The sequence below is a fragment of the Camelus ferus genome, chromosome 3 (assembly GCF_009834535.1).
Source record: "Camelus ferus isolate YT-003-E chromosome 3, BCGSAC_Cfer_1.0, whole genome shotgun sequence".
Classification (NCBI taxonomy): domain Eukaryota; kingdom Metazoa; phylum Chordata; class Mammalia; order Artiodactyla; family Camelidae; genus Camelus; species Camelus ferus.
This window is the reverse complement of record NC_045698.1, coordinates 7,330,295-7,352,889: the sequence shown is the minus strand read 5'-3', so window position 1 is coordinate 7,352,889 and position 22,595 is coordinate 7,330,295. Positions and strand designations below refer to the sequence as shown.

Here is a 22,595-nt window from a genome sequence, read left to right as displayed (position 1 = left end):
CAAAGCAAAAATAAACAACCAAAAAAAAACTAGGCTACAACTAACATTTTTATTCAATTTTTTTCTCTCAACTCAGAAAGAAACAAACGACCACATAAAAAAGGGAGCACTTCAGAATATATACACATGAGGTTGGTCTGGGTATCTAAGGTGCTTAGAAAACTGACATCTAACTAAGTAAGTGTTCTATTTTTTTAGCTTCTACAACGGTCATTTCTAGGCCTTATGGTCATTACATTTTCAGTTAAGGTACTATATTAATTTCACGACTACAGAATGAAGCACTCAAACAAAATAGATGGGAATGAAAACATGTATCCTGTCTTACCTTTATGTTGTATTAAATGCCAAAGATATTGTTGGGGATTATCTGAAAGAAACCCTTACTCCTGATGGCTGTTCTAAAAATGACAAAAGGCGGTAACACATTGAAAGGAAAACATCCAACTAAAAGGCAAATAAATGAAGGAAATACAAGGAAGTTAGACAATCTCTACACATGAGGCCTCTAATAACACTTTAGTGGGAAAACATTTGTTTTTCCTCTTGGCAGCGACTGAACAGGTGACATTCTGAAGGGGTACTTTAAACATAACCATTTAATTTTACAATATAAAAAACATCACAGTTAAGTAAAGAGCGCAGTCCTGAAAAAGAATAAGCAGCTCACTTGCAATGTTCAAAAAAGTGCCCACGTTCCTGACTGGTGCTACCTTCTCCACAGTGCGTGAGGGAGGGAGGGAGTGGAGTGTGTGTGTTTGCAAACACAATACAATGTAAAAATGTCCAGGTTCTTATTTGTTTTGTTTTAAAAAGGTCATCAATTCAACCTAAATTCAACAATTACACTTTAAGAGTAGCATTTTGACAATACAGAAATGATATCTAAGATCAAATCACTTGAGAAAAAGTTATTCTCTATTATTTGAACAAGGGAAAGAAAAAACACAAGACAAGAATCCACAGTAATAACAGTTATATTAAATGTTGAAATAAAAATTACTTTTCATTTACATCTGGAATTGAGATGTCCAATCTCCATTGTTTCTCCAGAAAACAGGAAAAAAATTACCTAAAAACACGGAACTTTTTTAAGGCTAGCTATAGACAAACTTCACATTGGCATTTTCTTCAGTTTTCATCTCAACTATTAGTACTTAATAGTTTAAAAATCAAACATAATTTGCTAGTAATGCACAACTGCACACTTCATACTATGACCATTTGATAACTGGTCATGTAAAACTAACCCCAAATGTTGATTTGTCTTCAATTTATAAACAGTAAAAATAAAGCAAAAAGGTCTTTTTTCCTAACTTACTTCCTTGAAGACAGTTTTAGCCCAATGTAACATGAAGCAAAGCTACACTATTATTTTTTAAAAATTCTACATGAAGAAGGGCAGCAATACTAGCACTTTCTGAACTAGAGATTTTAAATATTTATAAGACTACTGGTTAATAATAAAACCTCGATGCTACCCAAGTAAATAGTATGCCAGCAAATGCTTTCCTTATGAAAGTATTCACCTTACTGAAAACAACAGGACAAAGTACAACTGGAAAACCAGGGGAAATCCTTAAGACAAGATACAGTTATCTGCCAGTGAAATGGAGGGCAACTTTTTGGCCATTTTTTTTTTTTTAATAAAATATCTGATAAGATTCATTTAAAATTTTGTAGAATAACAATTTTTAATCTTTTGTGGTATCTGCTTAGATCTCTTTCTGGTAAAACAGATAAATGTGTTTCAATGACTTTATATCAAGATCTACAAATTCTCTGAAAAATTAAAAAAAAACTTAAATTGACATAATCAATTTAGATGCCCAATTTGGTAACATTTTTCTCCCAAGGAGAACAATTTATATAGACATACGCCATGACAGGTGGCATTATGTTTAAAATGCTCCTAATTTTTACAATAGGACTAAATTTCTAAGTAAAGGTAGGGCTAGCAAAGACCTTATTTCAAATATGAGAAAGGGGCACTACAAAGTGCCAAAACCTGTAACACTGAATCCTGTATCAGACTTTTTTTTTGATACTGGTGTTTTAAAATATGTTTTAAAGTAATCGCTTACCACTTTAGAAAAAATTGTTGAAATATAAAGCAACTAGAACACGTTGCTTTTGATTTTGGTAGCTTACTGCTTGACTGACTCTTGTATTTTAAAAATCCCTAGATTTAAGCCTAAGGGTTTTAATACTATATGGAAATTCCTTTATGGTTTCTTAAGACCTATGCTGTCCCTTTTTTTCTGAGAACTTCTAAATTATCACTCAAAAGCAAACACTACCCTTACAACATACCAGTACCATTAAACACTCGGATCACATGCCCATTCTATTCCCCTACACTTCTAATTTGAAGCTCTGGTTATAAGAGAAAACCAAGTTTGTAAGTGTTTAGTTTTCTAAGATTTTACAGCATGTTTCCAATGAAATACATTCTGTACTCCTATGTAAAAAGGCCAGCTCAGCCAGCTTCCTTCTGGTCAAATAAAATCAAGTTGGTTTTATTTGTAGTTTTATTCTGTAAACAAAAAGCTTTGGAACCTTTGGAGAAATGCACTGCACTAATCCTCACCTAATGATACACAAACCAGCAGGACCAGGGGTTCTAACCAGTCTTCTCTAATGCTGTCAATCTAAGATCACAAACCTCATCTACAATTAACAAACATTTCAGTACATCCCTATTCCAGGCAGATGCAGTATCACTGATGGAGTTATTCAAGATTAATGATCTTGCATGAAAGACAGCTGTGTGTGGAAAAAACGGGGCTGGGGGACCTAAAGAAAAATCTTCTTTTGGACTTTTTTTTTCTCTAAGTACAGACATGCCCCTAACAAGCACAAAAACCTAATTCCCAATGCTGATCACTAGGAATATTAAATTATCAAAATTAAAAATAATTTCCTCACCTAGCACAAGATACTATACAATATTACAAACACAGACACATGAAAAAAAATCAGGCAGTAGAAAATGTACAACAGCTTTGGTGTTACACAGAACAACCTCCATAAACGACTGACAGTGAAGCCCAAGCTCGTGTTTTCTTACCACAGACACTCCGCTGCTGACTTCTACTTGTTTCCTTTTACGTCCTTGGTAAGGTCTGAACAGCCAAGAGAGACAGAATGTACAGTTTACTTAATAAGAACTGCTAAGAACACCGTGACACTGTGTTCCAAAAGACGTCATGTAAGTCTTGCCTCTGCCCTATGGCTCTGTGGCACATTTCCTGTCAAGATCACAGCAGGTCCAAAATAAAGTGACAACTAGATTTAATAAATTAATATACATTTTGTTTAAAGATGTACAATGCACATTCTGTTTAATCCCAGGTTTCAGGGTATCCAGGAACTTCTATTTACACATATACAGACCTCAGACAGCAGTGATGTCAGGAGACGCAGGAGGGGCAGCAGCCCTGGTACTGCTGCTCTCTGAATGCTGGGAACGCAAGTCAAACACATTTAACTTAAAACAATGCTGAGAGATCACTGGGAAAATCTCCAAAGAGAGAAGTCCACAAAAAAGGACACGTGAAGGCAAGGGGAAGGTCAAGGCAGCCGAGACACCGCTTTATTCTTGGGACGACTGTGGAGGTGGCGGAGACGTGCCCTGTTTGCCAGACTTCCGTTCATAGTTCACGAGGCGCTGACCCACAAGGTACCTGGGTTGGAGAGACAGGGTGGTTACTCTCTGACATGATCTTACTTAAACATTCTTCCTAAGAGTAGCCAGCAGTACATTTTTTACAATGTAAATTAAATCACTTCACTCCCACTTAAAACCCTTTAATAGTTCCGTAGGTAGAAAGGAGTCTAGAATGAACACCTGCAAAAGGCACAGAAGCAGGCTCCGCACAGCAAGGTGCGGTTTACGGGAAGACAGGAGAGCAGCGGCAGTCAGGAGGCCCCAGATGCAGTGCGGTAGCCGCACTGCGGGCTCTGGGCACAGGTCAGGGGCTCCCAGAAACTCGGGCACTCAGAGGCCAGAGTGAGGCTAAGGTAGTATCAACTTATTTAAGGGATTTATCTGTGTGGATCATGTTTTATAAAACAGCTTAGTGGACAGGGCTGAAGAAATGGACTGGAAATATGATAACTAGGAAGCTGGGCAGGGAGGAGAGGAAATCCTGAAGAGCTCCAGTTCTGGAGAAAAGGAGGAATCAAAGGACAAGGTTTCACGGGGATCAAAGGGAGATGGCAGAGAAGTCAGTGAGTGCGAGCAGCTGACAGAGGGTAGGTGGTTATGGTCCAAGCAAGAGTATTAATAAGTTGATAGGTAGATCAGCCGGTGGACCAAGTTCTGCATTTCCACATTTCCAAACTTAAGTGATATGGTTACAGGGAGGTTATGGCAAAAGGCATGGGACTGTATAAACAGAGACAAGGCTGGAGGCCCCCCCACCAGGATCCTCATCCCCATGATGATAGCAGGAGTGGGGAAGGAGAAGCAGTGATGTGAATCCCTAACTTCAGGGGAATGGCCTGGAGGACAGTGGGTAACAAAAATGATGCCAACAAACTGGAAGGGGCTGGGGTACACGTAGGCACTGGGACCCAGCAATGCAGATCAAGGAGTGCCCAGTAAGACTTTACACATCTGCGTGAGAGGAGAGAGTGAAGCCAGCACGTGAAAGGGCTGCCAGGGAGCTGAGGGCTCTGAGACGCGGGTTGCTCAACAGTATGATGAGAACTGCAGCCCTGTGTCCTGCGACTGCTCTCGGAAGCAGAAGACACGCCAAAGCTTTGGTAACAAAGGCCTGGCAAGTGCTGAGGGCTCGGTGTGCCAACTTTCATTTTTCACCATGATGTTCTCTACCCTGCCTCTCAGCTATCACTTTTCTGTCAACACATAAAAGCCTAATGAGGTTGCTTTGGCAGTTTATGCCAAGTAGCTTAACATCTCACCTTTTAAAAACATTCCACTAATCCTACCGCTTCTACATCCATGATCCCACTGTTTAATCCCTTTTCTTTTTGTCTTTCCTGATTCTATTCCTGAAGTGAACTGTTCCTTACCCTACTGTTCTCCAATCAACCAGTGTTTTTTCAAAGTGTGAGAATTCTGTAAATGTTTTGAACAATGACTACTCAGCAGTATCTGACATAATACACTTGGCACTACTTTCACACACACACACAATCACAAACCATATCAAAATATCAAGTGTAGAGAGAAAAGCAAAGTAAACTTGCCCAGGACCAAGAAGTAACTCAGTGGCAGAAAAAGGAGACTCTACTCACACCTAGCTCTATTCCCTAGCCCCTTCTCGTGCCCCCCACCCCACACACATGCACACTCGGTGCCTCCTGGCGATCAAGCACTGTGAGAGAGTGGACAGCCAGGGGCAAGCAAGACAGACCCTTGATGGAGCCTGCAGTTCAACCGTTTTCTGCAGGAAGACAGAGATGGGGAAACAGAGCATATTGGGCTTCAGGAAGCTGCTGAGGGTGTGTCTCTTTTGCATTATTGCAGTATTTACTGCTGCGCCAAAACAACTGAAATCCTCCTCCCCATTCTTTCATGGTTGACAGAACTCAGCACTCTGACTAAGTGTTCCAGTGTTTATTACCATCAGTACAAGTGCTAGAGAAGCCCTGAACACTCTTAAATTTCATTCTCAAAAATACTACTCTTTGGAGTCCTCAGAGTAAACAAGGTGACCATGTAATTCGTTGTCCAAAGCCGGCACTCAGGGGTAAAAGGGGGCGCTGTTAACAGTGACAGGAAGGAGGCATGCGTACACTGGGGCTCTCCTGGGCAAACCAGGATGGATGGTCACAACTTCCTTTCTCTGTGAGACACCATCTAAAGCAGAAGAGGATCCAGCCCCCCATCAGGACATGGAGAGTCAAATGGCTGTTATCCCCAGAAGGTGCTCTCTTTGGCTGTTCTCAATTTCTCCCTGAGGTCAGGCAGCAGTTTCCTCAGAACAGGGGCACCATGACACCTCTGCAGTAACTTTGCAGCCTCTCTGGGCAATGGTCACAGTGAGCCTATGGCCCTTGGTTGTAAGAAGGGCTTGCAAGAAGGCAGGCGCCACTAATTCCTAACGCAGCCTTCTTGTTTTTACCTAGAACTAATATACTGTCAAAACAAAACATTCGAAAACAGACTGAAAATTATTTGGAATGGATATTAAAAATTCTTCTTCCCTAGTTTTTCCCAGTCTTTTTCATCTCCATAAATGACAACTCATATTGCCAGCTGCCTGACACAGCCAAGCCCTTGATAATCCTTGTTCACATCCTACATCCAACCTGTTAGCAAATCTATTCACCTCAAAACATACCCAGAATCTGAGCACTTTTCCCTCCTGTGATTTATTACTTTAGACACAAAAATTAAGAAATAAGATATCTTAACAAGAGCAGCCAGATGAGGAGAAGTCCAGACTTACTTGTCATTTTTAATATGTTCATAAAGGCGCTTAAACTGGCGGACCTGAAAGGACAGGATTCCCATCAGTACCACGACCATCAGTAAAAATGGGTAGATCCGCCGGTGGACCAAGTTTTGCATTTCCGCAGTAACACCTGTAAAACCAAAGAAGGAAAACTCTTAAGTGTATACAGAACAACAGTGAAATAAAAACATGTCCTTCCATAAGTAGAGGGGACTGGTGGTGCCTAACTGAACTCATCCTGTATGAAACAGGGTGCGGCAAGGGGCGCAGTGGAACCGGAGACAGTCACAGTGAAGAGGAGCCCTGTGAACTACGTGCGGAGCTGGGTTGAGTTTTAAAGGCCACAGAGGAACCAACAAAAGGAGGTTCACCAGAGAGGTCTGAACAATGAGACTCATGCTTTTGAAGGTCATCGTGGCCACAGTGTTGAGAATGAAATTAGTGTAGAGAGTTCAAAGCAGGGAAACCAGATGGGAGGCAGCTGAGGTTAAGGTGAGAGCCACCGTTCACCTCAATGTGAGCCACGAGCAAGGGCTCCAGAGGTCAGATCAGTGGGACTCGGAGACCACAGAGAGCAAAGAGCCTGAGGTGACACAGATGACCTTCAAGGTTTCTGATTATGCAACTTGCTAGTAACCTATAGAGGGAATTCAGTAGAAGGAAAAGATCTGCAGGAGAAAATCTTGTGCTTATAACTGTGAACATACGTTGGCTGTAAGGTCTTGTCAGGATTCCTCGGTACACAAGTGATGAGGTAATGTCTACATGTTGATGTGTCACAAATGAGCGTCTCTTTAGCATAAAATGTTCCTTTATGCTAAAGAACATTTTTAAAATGTGAATATTTTTCTCACCTGCCTAGAGAAAAAAAACTAGCAAAAAGCTTAATGATCCTCATCTTGCCCTGAGTAGTGAAATCTAAGAAAAAGTCTTTTAAAATCATTCTTTTAGCTGGATTTATATTTACAAACAAAGCATTTGGAGCCAAGTAGCCCTTGATACTGGAAGTGATAAGAACATAACAACGTCAGTAAAGGTGCTCACTTGAGCTCCCAGCCAGCATTACCCACCTAGTAGAGGAACAACGCCTGACGCAATGACGTACGGGACACACAGGGAGAGCAGGAGCACAGAGATCACTGGCGCTGCCAGTCTCCGGATGATGTAGTGAAGGTCAATGTTGCGGATGCCATTTGCGTAAACCTGAAACAAGGGGGAAAATCAGAACCAGAATACAAGATGAATTCCTCCAGGTTAACAGAGCAATCTCTACTGAATTCAAGACACAGGGAGCTGCATCTACCAGCCCAAAAGGATTCAAATGGTTCAAGGGGAAAAAAATGATTATTTTTTTTTGGAACTCAAGGTAAATTCTAGAACACAAACTAAGTATGGTATCTGTAAGTTTTTAAAGAAATGTATTTACTTCCTTACACTTTGCAGTTAACTCTGCTAAGAATGAAATAGTAAGACATTAATCTAGAATAATAATTACATTAGCCTTGCACTAAACAATACCAGATGGCATCCTATAATTTTAATTGAAGATCACATAACTTGAAGTAACTTCATATATAAACTGTATAAGAGCGATCTGTATTATTACTCAAGATTGCATTCATTTTATCTGAATATAAGAAAACATTATAAGGGGAAGCATGTTTTTAAAAAGCTTATATAAATCAAGTTTCAACAAGTCAAAAGGTATTTTATGTAACGATTTAGTATGAAAGAATTCTATAGTGAACTTCTTTTTAATTCAAGAATTTCTAAAATATTTCCATCATCTTATCCAGAAAGTTCTACTAGATAGTAATGCAGAGGAAAGAATGGATAGAAGTGGGGAAATCTTGGGGATAACGGAAAGTGAAGATGGCATGCAAAAGGGGACAAAACAGAAGAGCACTACTCGTGTTTTCTCCCCAGCACCGAAGCCTCTCCTGGCCCAGTCACACAGTGTGGTGTCACTCAGTCCAATCCCTCGAGCCCTCAGAAGTGGGCCAGAGCATCTGGATGTGAATGACAGACAGGCTTACTGTTCCAAAGGCCCACTTCTGATCCCCACAAAATCCTTTTAACTCAAATGCATTTAAATGACTGCAGCAAGGCATCCCAGTGTTTCCAAACCATTTCATTTAAACTTATACACACGTAGGAGAAAGAATGCGTCAGAAAGTAAGGTATTATAGAGATCAACAGTGCTCCACAGCTTCCACCTCTAAACAAACCCTTTCTTTCCACAGGGGCCAGTCTCACCTGGCAACTTGAACTTGGGCTGGCCTGTACTCCCAGCCTGAATGGGTGCGCTGCCATTCACCCCACAACCGACCTCACTTCAGAATCTGCCTGTACTTGAGAGATGCAGGCAAACACACACCAATTCCCTGGCTCTCCCTGGCCCCAAGCAGCTCCAGGTACACGAATTTCTGGATGATTTTCTTGTGCATATTGGGCTGAGAACTACTGTCTTTATTTCATATACATAAAGGAGGCGTACCTTCAGTGCTACATAACTGTAACACTGCATTCATTTAGTGCTACCCTTTAGGGATGAGAGGGTTGCCCACAGTACATTCTCCAGGTAATTAACATTCTCTAGGTACATTCCCTAGGTCACTAAAACATCAATAAGTACTACTACGCTGGTTATTTTGGAAGGAATCTTCCTAAAATGAATTATCCTACTGCTCTAGCCTTATAATCAGAGTACAGAAACACAGTCTATCTTTTTCAAGGTTATCACCACAATGACCAAATTATCTGATGGTTCAATAATACAAAATAGTCTTAGATGCCATGTAGCTAGAATATTCCCAAATGGCTCTGCTTTTTAAATCTATTATCTTTTTCTTTATCTATTGCCTTGAACAATAACCTCTTTTCTCTACTACAGGCTCACAAACCTGAATATCAAGTCTTCATCAGAACTCCTGCTTAAAAAAAAAGCACACATGCTAAATTTTGCCTTTACTTTGGACAGGATTCTAAGTATTTTAAGATACTGGTTAACTTTCAGATAAGGGAAGTTTTAAGAGTGGCTGATGAAAATTCATGGTGATAAAAAAGCAAACTGCCTTTCTTCTTTAAAAAAAAAAGTTATATATGTTCATTAAAGAAAATGTAGGAAAATCAGAAAAATGGGAAAATGGAAAACAAGAGCCCCATAAGCCAAACTTAATCACTATCACTTTGTCTTTTTCCGAAAACTGATTTTGCTTACCTGCTCAATTACAGTTTTCAGCCACCACTGAGGACCCATCAATGTTATAGCTGCAATGATTTTGGCATGCAGGACTCCAAGTGCCCAGTCCTAGGGTAATAAAAACCACTTTGATTTTTTGTTTGCGTTTAGCAATTAACCAGAACAGAGGCTATACAATCTTCTTGCATTAGTTACAATACATTTCAAAACAGAAGTTCTGCTGGATTAGTAACAATCTTACAGAAGACTAACATATGCTGGAAAACCCAGGGAATTTTTTCCAACAGCTCAAGTTCAATGTTTCTATCAAAATTCATTCTTGTATCTTTCAAAAATCTTCATTATTTTACCAAGAGAATCAAGAAAAAGTGTTTAACATTAATAATGATTTCAACAATCAAATAAAACAGTGCCCTGATTTCATTTCACTGAACCTTCCTTAGGCTGTTTTACTGGCTTTGGCTGAGCTACTTATGTCAAAAGAACAGTGGAGCCACGTCTGATTTACAGAAATTATCCCAAAGGCACAGAGCTTCCAACGTGGATGCATTCACTGTGCTGCTGAACTGCCGTGAGAACCTCCAGCCACACCGAGCTCCTCACTGTGCCTCCGGCCTGCCCACCCCCGTCCTCACCAGGCAGCCAAAGTGACCTTCACCCGCACCCACCACCAAGAGATCTCTTAAAGTGCGAATCAGTTCACTTAAGGAGACTTCCCTGCTTACAGCCCTGAACACGGCACACCAAGTCCTTCATAACCTATTCTGTTTATCTTTTTTTTTAAAAAAAGCAAGTATTTTTTTAAGTATCATATAACATTTAAATCTATTCTTGTTTTTGTTTTTTGGTTTTTTTAATTTAGTGGAAGGACTGGGGATTGAACCCAGGACCTCATGCATGCTAAGCATGCTCTCTACCACTGAGCTATACTAACCTCTCTAAATCTATTCTTACATAAAACTGAACCCTTTCTAGAGAAGGCTGGAGTCCTCTGTGACCCCCGGCACAAATCCTAACCCCTCCCCAGCAACAACCACTGTGGACATTCAGTGTGTACCCTCCACGCTTTCCCCTACACACCCTTCTATGCTTATACACGTATGTCCCACAGGAATTACACAGTATCAGTTTTATATGGATTTTGCTCATACTGTTTTCCCTCCTCTTCACTGCCCATTATCTTGAGCCTGATGTTTTGATTTTCTGGTTTGGTTGGTTGGTTAGTCTTCTAAAAGATCTTCAAGTTGAGTCAGAGGCTGATGCACTGAACTCTTGCATATTCCCAAATATCCCTCTTCATCCTGACAGATGAACAACTGGATGACATTTGGTCTGGGTACAGAAAGCTTGGTTTTTGTCTGTTTTATCTAAATGGCCTCTAACTGCCCTTCTACTTACGGTTTTCAGTGCTACAAAGTTCACTGCCAGTGTGCTTTTTTTTTTTCTTTGAAGCTTATGATTTCTCTTTCAGAAATCATAAATTCAGAAATTTTACTAAGATATGCCCAAATATGTGTTTTTCTCACCAATTTCCATTTCACCAAATGGGATGAACCCTTTCAACCTACAGTATCAGTTCTTTCTTCAATTCAGCTAAAACTGTCTCCTATTTTTGTTTCAATGGTGCCTCATATTTTTGCATTGTAGAATCCTTATTATGGGTATATTAAGTCTCCTAGATGTAGCCTCCAAGACACTTCCTTTCCCCTTAATTTCCTATTCTTCAGTTTTGCCCTGTGCATTAGTCATCCAGGTCTCCAACCTGAGCCTCAGTGGTGACTATTCACCCAGAATCTGTTTGAAATCCACGCTGTGTGACACCACACCAACCTCACCTCGCTTGACGGCTGCTGTTGGACCTGCATGCACACACACCTCAATCGCCTGTGTTTCTATTCTTCTATTTGGATGCCTGTGGCTCCACAAGAGTTCTCTGTCACTGGGCATGTGTTCTGATGGTTCTGCCTGATCTTTCTTTCTGTGGCTGCTGGATACCCCTTACACAAAGCATTTCTTATTTTTCTCTGTAGGCTCAGTGTGTCTCAGAAGCTCAGACAGAATATCCCATAGGGCTGCAAAAGGATCTGTTACTTGTTAGACCTCTGGGATAGCAAGCCAACAGTCCCCCAGGAAGAACATGGAGAAAGCCTCCCTGTACTTTCTGTATCCTTTCAAGGCTCACAGGCAGGGAAGATTCAATCCTCCCAACTCAGCCTTCTCTTGGCCTTTGGGAGTCCAAAAGGCACCCAAGTGAGGTTAATGTTCACCTGAGGAGGTCCACAAATCACTGAGGTTCCAGCTCTTTCAAGATCCACTGCTTTCCAGTCCTTTCCCACAGGACACACCACAGTAGTTCCCCTGCTAGAATTCCAAAAGAGCCCAGACTCCCATAGATCTGCAGTCGTTCGATGCAAGAAAGGCAAGTAGCTTCAAGTCAGGGATGGAGGAAAAGCAAGATATTCTTCCAAACCTTGGAATTTTATCCAGAACATTAAGGCTACCATACTACATGTGCTATCTACAACTTGTGTTTTTCTCCTACTCAAAAACATGTCTAAGTGCTATCTATATCAAAACATACAGCTTTACTTCCTTCTTTTTAATTGCTGCACTAGATTCCAAAAAAAGATACACCACATTTTATTCAATCATGATGGGCATCCAGTTTGCTTCTAATTTTTTTGACATTACAAAAAATGATACATATTAGAACAGCCTTGTTCATGCCTCCTGCACACAGGTACATGTTGCTTTGCAGGAGATTCTGAAGAGTGAAACTGATAGGTCATAATATATAAGCATTCTTAAAATTGAGTAATTTCAAATAATTCTCCAAGGACATGAAATTGGGTACTGTCAAGACCACCAGAAACACAGGTCTAACTGAACAAGCTGCATTGATACTCAGTGCAGTGAGGGAGACCACACAGTATGGGGAATGTGCAACCCTTAGCAAGGAGAGTGTTAGAAAAGGCTTGATTTCAGTTCATCAGCTTGTGTGAGGTCATTTGGGGGGGATTTAAGGAAGCAAAGCTTTGCTCTATACCACATGCTGTTTAGAAAGTACAAGTATTCTGTAGTTGGGTCCCTTAAATCTTACCCAGAGGGGACAGACTGGGGGTAATAAATCTGTAGTTGGAAATGAAGGAGCAACCAATCATGTCAGCCAGGGCAGGGTGTGTTTGGTCATTTTTGTGGTTTAGACAAGCTCATGTTTTGCCTGTGTTCACACATGATTAGACAGGGGTCTTGCTTTTGTCTCAATCGACTGTGGTCAGAGTGGCCTTGTGTAATGATGATGTTCTGTGAGTTGTTTACATCCAACAGGGAACACCAAGGCCTAAGGGATAAGGCCAAGCCAGCTCCTCGATGCCAGGGGCTGCTCTGCCCTCTTCCGTGCTGCATACCACACGACGTCAGGAGGCATGTACTGTCTGCCTGCTGCATTTGCAGCGACCACTGGGTTAAGGCAGCATCTGCCTAAGCCCTCCACTACAAAGCTGTGCGTTTCTCTTTGAGGTATCAAGAAATCTGCGACACTTTCCCACCATGCAAACAACTCCTTCTGCATTGTAGGGGCATCAAAACATGGCAGCAAATTCTTCTCCCATGGAGTGGAAGGGGTCTATGTCCCCTTCCCTTACACCTGGGCCAACCTTTGTGACTTGCGCACGTCTAGTAGAATGTAGTAGAAACAGTGCTGTAGGACTTCTGAGATGATGTCATAAAAGGCGTTGTAGCTCCTGCCTTGTTCATTGGGACACTCATTTCCCTGAAGAGCAATGTGAGAAAGCCCAAGTATCCTGAGGCTACCAAGCTGAAAGGGGATCCAGCTGACAAGCCCAGATGAGGCGCAATCAACAACCAGCATCAACCCTCACACGAGTGATGGAGTCTTCAGATATTCCAGCGGACGCTGTCAAATCAAACAGCCACTGTGTCTTCCCAGATGGGATCCCAGACAACAGGAAACAAACACAAGTGGATACCCCTGCCTTAATTTCTGACCCACAGACTCTGTGGACAAAACAAATGTTTGTTTTAAGCCAGTAAGCTGTAGCTGTGAGGTAACTTGTTATTGTAGCAACAGTAACTAAAGACCCATCAACCTTCACCTGACGGCTTCAGCATCCACTGACAACCCTTCTTAGAATCAATTACTTTATTAATTATTGCAAAATAGGGATTTTTCTAATTCTATTAATTCTTCTACCTTTATTAGTTGGCATTATCCTGTAAAAACAGCTTTCCTTCAATCACCGATGCTGTTAGACCACACTGCAATACAGCTCCCACAGAGAGGCATCCTATATGCTTTTTAAAAAGTTTTTATATTTGGGGGGTGATTATGTTTTATTTACTTATTTTATTTAAATGGAGGTAGTGGGGACTGAACCCAGGACCTCGGGCATGCTAAGCATGCGCTCCACCACTGAGCTGCACCCCACCCCCCAATATGCTCTTTGACTCCTGCCCATTCCTGCTCACTTCCGCTCCAGTTCTAACCTAGGAGCACACCTCACCTGCGAATAAGAGGCAGCTCCCTCCGTACGTGTGCTGTCTCACTTCAAGGTCTGCCCGCTCGCTCCTTCCTGGAATATGCTTTTTCCTTTCTTACCACCCCTCTGCTCTCTACTAGCCTGTCCTGGACATTCTCTCCTACGGAAGACCGCATCTGAAATCCCCCAAGATTGGGAACACCGCTCCTACACGGCCTGCAGCTCCTCCTGCCTGCCCGCATCACAGCACAGTCTCCCTATCTTTCTGACCCGCCAGTAGGCCCTCAAGACGTTCCTGCATTAGCCTTACTTCCATCTAAGTCAAACAGTACAGGGCTTTGGCACACATTAAAGCATTCAAGCAAATATTTGCTATTAAATGAAGTTTATGGAGGTTCTTCTTCTGGAAAGTAGAGGGTAATTTTCATTTCTGGAAAATTCATAATACACTAAGAGGAAATTTTTTAAACAGGCTGAAAAGCCTTTGAATGATTGAAGTTAATACCTACCTCTTTTCCCTAACACCTCTTAAAAACCCAAGGTCTATAACGTTGACCTCAGGCTCTAAGCACTACAAAAAAGTTAAATTTCCTTTTCCATGAACTTTCGGTCGTTGGTTGTGACCTGCATAGGTTCCCTCAGAATGTTCTTTTTAATAAGTCTGTGATTTTGTGGGAAAACATTCTGTAACTACCCAAAAAGTAAGTTACTGCTTAAAGTCTCAAAGCCAAAAGGAACAAGATATCTCACCCTAACTAAAGGTGAAAAGATCAACACATTAGTTTGTATCTTTAAATACTGGTGAAGCCTAAATAAATAGTGACATCCTATAAAGTAAGGTCTTTTAAAGGAGTTATATGACCCGCATATTTTGAAAGCAATAGATTAAAATCCATTATCTAATTGATTTTACAAGGGCTCCAAGAATAGAAAAAATTAAGGAGTCTTTCTAAACAACCCTCTTGAAATCACTTTTAAAAATTTAAGGATTTTTCTGATTCCAAATACATAAAGAAATACCATGAGACACACACTTACCTGCCACGGGTAAAAAAGAGGAGTCTGATCCAAGGGGACCCTCAGGGGAGCAACAATAACCAGCTCAAACAGCAGCCCCAGGAGAAGCGGGACAACCCCAGCCAGCAGCACCGCAACAATCAAAGTCTTCATTATCTATTAGGAAACAAAAGGCCACGTCATTAGAAAGTCTGTCCGACTTTTAGCCAAATTTTTTATCTCATATGGAGATTTATTCTTCTTTGACCTGATGCCTAACAGAACAAATACATTACCCTTAAACAACTGACATTTTATGTTACATGTTTAAATGAAATTTGAATGCATAACTATAAAAACTCTAGCTATAACAAAAACATGAAATTACTATGCATTGTTGCTACAAAATTATAGGAAATTCATTTTATGACACATATTAACCAGGTGGCTGTGCTGTTTTTCTCAATCTCATTCTCAGAAAGAAGCTTTTGTCGGTCCAAGAAAAGCTACTGATTGTCCCAGGCCCCTGACCCAATGGTGGCCCACCCACAGGCTGGCCTGTGACCCCTGAGACGGACTGGAATAGTGGAAGGGCTGTACATAACCCTAGTTAAAAGTAATTAACCAAGTTGATCAAATTAGCTCTCCTGAGAACAGTGCGGTCCAACAGAACTCACTGATGACAGAAATGTCCTTTTTATCTGTATTATGCAATATGGTAGCCATTAGCCACATGGCTACTCTACTGGCACAGCTCTAGAATCTGGACAAAGTGACAAAATGAAAATAAAGTAGACACAGGAGAAAAGAAGAATACTATTCAAGAGCCAGTCTTCAGAGTGGCCTTGATGTCCCTTTGTCTTAAGGCAGCCTTAGTGAGTACATTTGTTTCAACAGCAAGAGACTAAAATGGTGTTAAGATGCAGTACTTACTTATTTACAAGGCAATATAATATGGAAGAATATCAAATGAAAGCTGCTATTAGCCAGTTTCTGCATTTTAAATATAGTTAAGTCTCATTATCTTATAGATTACACAGCAATTAAACCCCTCCATTCTTCATATACAATGAATCTTTTGTTTTTCTTTCAACACTAATATTAAATGGATATTAAACTTTCAATGAAATCAAAATATAAATTCAGACACAAAACTAGAGTTGATTATACAAATGAAAAGGCATAAGCACTTACCTAAACATGCTTATCAGACACAGCCAACATTACAGTCAATAAACTGCCATACTTGGACAATCAATGTCCAGGGACGTTTCTTCCCCCACCTTTGTGGCAACTGAGTTCTTTATTGAGAGTAGTAATTTCCACTACTTACTACACTTTCACATTAGGCAAGACACTCTTGAATTAGCAACAAACTATAATTAAAGGAATCCCATTTATATGAAAAACATCGACTCAATTCTGAAGTCAAGATTTTATGTATTTAAAAAAAAATTTTAATCAGATTTTAGGGAAAAAAAATGTCATGAAAGGAAATTTCTACTTAAACAAATTGACTTTAAATTCTACAAAACATCTTATTCCTTAAAAATGTAAAATATCTCCAAAATAAGCTTTCTAATTACATTATTACTCAAGAACCTTACTGGATCACTTAAAAGCATGATTCTCTTTTAACCCTCAAATACATCTGACTATGTTTCTCAGGATGAACCTGAAAACTACTGTATTAAAGGAACACTCTTCCTAATTCAAAAAATCAACTCTCTTGACACTATCAACAAAGTGAAGAAACAAAAGTGAGAAGATCCAAAGTTACCAGGAAACTATTTACTACTCCTGTCAGACAAGGTCAGTCTTTATTAGAAAAACCTACCATGAGAGACCACTCCTTAACCTTCTGGAAGATCACTCTGCGTCCCTGTGGCATCCATGCCACCAGCACCGTTACCGCCCGGATGGTTAACCAGCAAACGTAGAGACCACAAGCAGCTGTGTAGAGCTCATGGATTTTGGCAGTCCCCGTCCAAAATGACATTAACCAACGGCCAGCAAATACTGAAAATAGAAAGGCTGATAAATGAGACATGTGGTCATGTAAAGAGAACTCTAATCCTGGTGTCAATATTGTACTATTAGTATTTTCAATCATTTTAAGTGATCAGTAAAAAGATACCACATTTTGATATATCAGTGTCTTCATTAAAAGCAAACAAACAAAAACAAAACCCCCCAAACTCTAAAGAATGCAATCACTTGAGACACAAGCAAACCACAGTTAAGTCACTGGGGACAAGCTCTCCTGTGATGTGTGCTCTGACTTGCCAGGCCAATTGCTTGTTGTCTGGGGACTGAAAAAGCCTGAGGAGGATGTTTTTGTTGTTTGTCTCATTAAACGGTATCATTATACACATAATAGGACAAAAATGGATAATTTATTTCCTATTATTTGTGCTGTCAATATTTTTAATGTTTAGGAACATTACAAATAATTTACAGTAACTTTCCTTATACTGGTTCATTCATCAAGATAAAAAAGCTAAGCTTATTTTAGTAACTGGGCACAACAAAGTTCAATAACAAAGAACATCCTATTAATTTTCTTAGGAAAAAATTAAGATATAAATATACTGAAACTTGGGAAACATGTAAAAGTTGTCTAAAGGACAGCCTCACACAGAGTTATAAATAAATTCTACAATGTACCCACAAAAATCTATCAGGCAAAATCATTTATATAGTAACTTTCTTTACATGGCTACCTCTTACTAAGGCTGCACAGAAGAGCAAGACCCAAATTTCCAGTGTATTTTTCTATGGACTGATTTCTCCTTAATATAGTCTGTTATTTTTGAATACCTAAAATGCTGTGCCAAGCATTTTTCATACATTTTTCTTATTAATCCTCCCAACAACCCTGCAAGTAGCAACTATTTCCATTTTGAAGACTAAAAAACCAAAGCGCAGCAATAGAACCTTGCCCAACCAAGGTCACACAAGGGTGGAAGCTGAATTTGACTTCATGTCAAAATGACAAAGCTCATGCTCTTGACCACTGACCCACACTGCCTCCAACCAAGCCAAACCAACAGTCAAGTCTTATATAACAGTCAAGTCTTATAAGCCATAATGCTGATAACCACAGACTGTTCCACAACCTTACAAACCAGTTTTCGTGTGAAGATAACTCATTTTTACAAATACATATAAATGTTACATGAAATAAACACATGTGCATGTTCATTTAAAGATACTAAAGTATCCCTGATACTTCTGTAGAAATGTCTACTGTTCTATATATATATTTCTACTCCAAGGTTGTTTTGTTGTTGGTTGGTTGGTTGGTTTTTAAAAAATGTAAAGGCCATTTTTTATTCTATGCTTCACATACTTCTAATCAAAAGTGTCTCTGAGAGGACAGGTTAGTTTCCAGTCTGTAGAAACTTAAATCAGTTAAAATGTAGATACAGGACAGTAACCTATGGGGGGAAAAGCAGCCTCGCCACCTTACGTGTGTCTGACAAGAAGCATTCCTATACGGTTAAACGTAACTGCATTCTTTCCACTAGATGGTGGGACAGGAGTAAGAGGGAAATAGTTACTTACGCACCAATGAAATTAAAGTAGTTACATTGCCAAATTCAAGTACTAAAACTAGGTTTCCTTCTTTTGTTAACTATTTAATATTTCATGAAGAAAACATGAAAATAGAACATAAAAACCACAAATATAAAGCTGTCCAAAGTTCAAAAACTAAGTTTTCTCAGCAATCCATTTACCACACAGCACCCAATAGTTTAACTAGACTTTGTCATTTTAACAGCTGAGATGTGAGTAGTGAACTTAAGAGCGAAGTTCTAAAGGTCAAAAATAACTGTGCAGAAATACAAAAAAAAAGCAAACTTTATTTATACCAGTTTAAGGGAAATCACAATTCTTATCAATTAGAAAGTATTCTTTTTTTTTTAAATTACTTGAAATTAAATTGACTAGCTGATCCTCCTCAATCTTAGCCTGCATGGGAAAACTCAAGTATTTAATATAAATTTGATTTATAAAGTTATATGAGTTAGTGCTATAATCAAGACACTAACTCAATACACATTTACATGCCGATAAGACCTGAAAATTACCTTTTGCTATAAACACTAACTGGGAGAGGAGGGACAGCTGTGTCTGCCACTCTGTCACCAGCTTTGGACTCCACCTCCATTTACCCCTGAGCTCTGCAGAAGATGATAAGCCACTAAATTCATCCGTAGCGTATTACTTGTTAGATGAAGAAATGCTATTTAGCTAAAATTTACAGATTTACAGATTTATAATTACTAGGTGACAAAGGGAACAGTCTGGCTTCATAAGGGTCTCTAGCAACAACATGCAGTGTTTTGAAAAGATAATTACATAATGAGGCAAACATAATTAACATCAAAACACTGGTTTGAAAAAATGACTTAAGCCACAGAGAAGACTTTTTGAGAACCCATACTGCAATAAGACAATGTCCATAAAAACTGAGTGACCATGAATACTCTACTTCCAAAAGTGAATCATAAATTGTATCTTGACTCTGTCCCCCTCTGCTCCAATACAAATGAGTCTAATGAGATGGAGAGCCCTACACAGAACACCACCCCATAGTCAATAAAGAAATGAGGGGAAAACTACTTCAAATTTATATTTGATTAAAGATCACATCTCAGCAAGATACACCTTTTAAAACAAAGCATCTTTTCATGATGTCATTAGCAGAGAGCTAGCATAAGCTCATACCTGGTAGAGTAAGGCAGATGAGGCTGGCGATCAGTAAGGTTATACACATGAAGACAATCAACAAAAATATCTGCAAGGCAAAACGTAAGAGTCATAAACAGTGTTCACATGTGCTCAGTGCGTTTCATGACACCCCTCAAAGTAAAAAGAAACTGCCTCTATTTGAAATCTCCAGGATTCCTTCCATTTTACACAAAAAGGAAATTTTTATTTTAGGTAAACTTACCTATAATTTTGGTCAAAAGAAAATTAAGTGTCCACTTCCATATAATCGATACATCAGCAAGTAACAAATGTATTTTAAATCAGAGAAACAACAATAAAACATAATCAGCTTAAATTTTCCCTCATTATTTATTAAAACTAAAAATATTCATTTTAAATCAAATTCACAAAATTAACTTTTCACAAAATGAGAACTTATTTTCTAGCAGTGCTGTCCGATTAGAACTTTCTGTGATGTCTACACCCACACCGCCTGACAAAGGAGCCACCTGCACATGCGGCCACTGAGCACTTAACATGGGGTCAGTGTGTATGAGTAAAGGAATGTTAAACTGTGTTCACTTTGAATGTGTGTTGTCTACCAGGAACGTACTTTTTCTTTTTTCAGCTTTACTGAGGTATATAAAATTGTATATAGACTTAAAAATAAAATTGTAATATACTTAAAGTGTATCATATGATCTGATACACGTATACACTATGAAGGGATTCCCACCGAGGTAATCAACACATCACTCCACACCGTTATAAACTGTGTTTATTTTTAATTAAGTTTACATGTACAGCTACATGCAGCTGTAGCTGGTGGCTCCCATATTGAGAACTGCAGATAAAAAGGAAACACACTGAGACAAGAGAGAAGCAGCTACCCTGGACAGAAAGGCAGAGACTGCTGCCTGCCTCTACCTGAACAAGTCCCAGAGAGCCGAGCTCCAGCAGGAAGACTGAAAAGGACAGATGGCAGCACTCCAAGAGGGGCCTGGAGCCTTCTCCAGCTTTCCCTGCCCGAGAAACCCCTTAGTGATTTTCTCTCTAACCTGGACCAGAAAGTACCTTTTGCTTAGAAAATAACCTTTGCTGATCCAAGAGCCTCATCTCTCAGAGTTCCCCTCATCTCTGATGGCCCCCTCCCCATCTCTCTCAGCTTGCCTGCGTATCCCGCCCCTCTGGGCACATTCACTCCCCTGCAATTCCACCCCTATGTCTAACCCGCTTCTGTCCTGACACAGGCCTGGAATGCCCTTCCCACTTTCCTTTTTTAAAAATCTGCCTGACCTCTTAACTTTAAAGACTTAAAGTTAACAATTCCTCCATGAAGATTCCTAAATGACTTTGAAAAAAATGTTTTGTAGGGCAAGGAGTGACCAATCATACTATGTGCTATTAATATAGCAAGTGAGGTGAGGACCAAGACCTGACCATCGAATTTAATACCATGAAGGTCACTGGTGACCCCTGACAGGAACAGTTCTGGAGGAGTCTGGGGGGGAAAGTCTTACTGAGGCAGGTACTTCCTTAATCAATCTGGTCTTCAGTTTCATCAGATGGAAACAAGAGATTAGTGCTCATATCTTGCAGTACTGGGATTAATACTATAAGGATTGAAGAGAGAAAAGCACTAAAAAGCCCATTCCAGTTCCTGACACAGTTGAAATGAATGAAGAATGTTAATATCTCATTTGATCTAGGGTCTTCCATATTGTTCCTTTCAAACAGCAGAGAGCTATAGCACATGGAATCCCAACTCCATGGCCCACCTCTAAAATCTGATAAACTTATCTGACATCTACAGAGACTATGCTGCATAATGAGAGGACTGAAATCTGGGTTCTTACCAGGACTGTGAGGTATGTCTCGAAGAGAACTACACACCAACAGCACCAGTAACAGCAGCAAAACTTCCCAGCAGAAATCTGACTCGACTTCTGGTAAGTCTGTACAGTACCTACCCTGAGTGGAAAATGTAAAGGCCGGCGGTAAGGCTGAAAGCCGACAGGCCCGCCCTGCTGGAGTATGGCTTGGTGGGCTGCGTGCAGGCCTTCCCCCACCACGGGAATTGCGTTGTTATTTCGAGCATGCTGGTTATTGTTAACTTGTTGGTTTGCACTGTTCTCATTTTCTTCCTGGTCTCCCAACAAATAGGAATGAAGATCCCTGCGTAAAAATTGCATCAGTGAAAATTCTCACCTCAGATCAGAATAAAGCAGCAGACATCAGACTTACTTTCTTGGTAATTATTACTTAGGGTAGAAAATGTCCAAGTAGAATCCATATACAGCATCACTACCTCGATCTACTCTAAATGCTGGTGCTTGCTTTTAATAAAATCTTTCCAAATTTAATGTTAATTAACATTCAGAATACCCCTCAATTTTATGTTTTCTTCAGCCAGTATCTGAGAAGAAATCAAAAACTGAAAAAAAAAAATGTACAAGATACTCTATGTGAAGAATTTTAGGGGGAAAATATTCCTTCTCTTCTCTGTAGATGACCACTGTGTCTGCTATGAGATGCAGCTCAACCAAAACATCCAAGCCACAATCAGTTGAAGCAAAAATGAGACGGGGAAGAAGGTGGCTCATGGTAGGACACAGGGTGGTCAGAGAAGGCTAAGTGCTCAATCAAGCACAACCAGATGCATACAGGCATCTCTCAGAGTTCCAGATCACTGCAATAAAGCAAATATTGTAGTAAAATGATCACTTTTTTGGTTCCCGAGTGCATATAAAA

General features: G+C 39.9%; 1 protein-coding gene across 4 annotated transcripts in view; it reads right to left on the bottom strand.

The window, feature by feature from the left end:
- Window positions 1–30: 30 nt before the first annotated feature.
- MARCHF6 (membrane associated ring-CH-type finger 6) overlaps window positions 31–22,595 on the bottom strand; it is a 70,600-nt gene continuing 48,035 nt past the window's right edge. For 2 of the 4 annotated variants that reach the window (XM_032470002.1, XM_032469999.1), the window contains exons 19-26: window positions 21,815–22,019; window positions 19,860–19,929; window positions 16,963–17,144; window positions 15,168–15,302; window positions 9,649–9,738; window positions 7,499–7,631; window positions 6,423–6,558; window positions 31–3,686 (exon numbers count right to left, since the gene is read on the bottom strand). In XM_032470002.1, coding sequence (XP_032325893.1) covers window positions 3,596–3,686; window positions 6,423–6,558; window positions 7,499–7,631; window positions 9,649–9,738; window positions 15,168–15,302; window positions 16,963–17,144; window positions 19,860–19,929; window positions 21,815–22,019 — 1,042 coding nt within the window. In that variant the 3' untranslated portion in view covers window positions 31–3,595. Of the gene's footprint in view, window positions 3,687–6,422; window positions 6,559–7,498; window positions 7,632–9,648; window positions 9,739–15,167; window positions 15,303–16,962; window positions 17,160–19,859; window positions 19,930–21,814; window positions 22,020–22,595 lie in introns of all 4 variants that reach the window. The other 2 variants (XM_032469992.1, XM_032469995.1) reach the window with 1 other exon arrangement.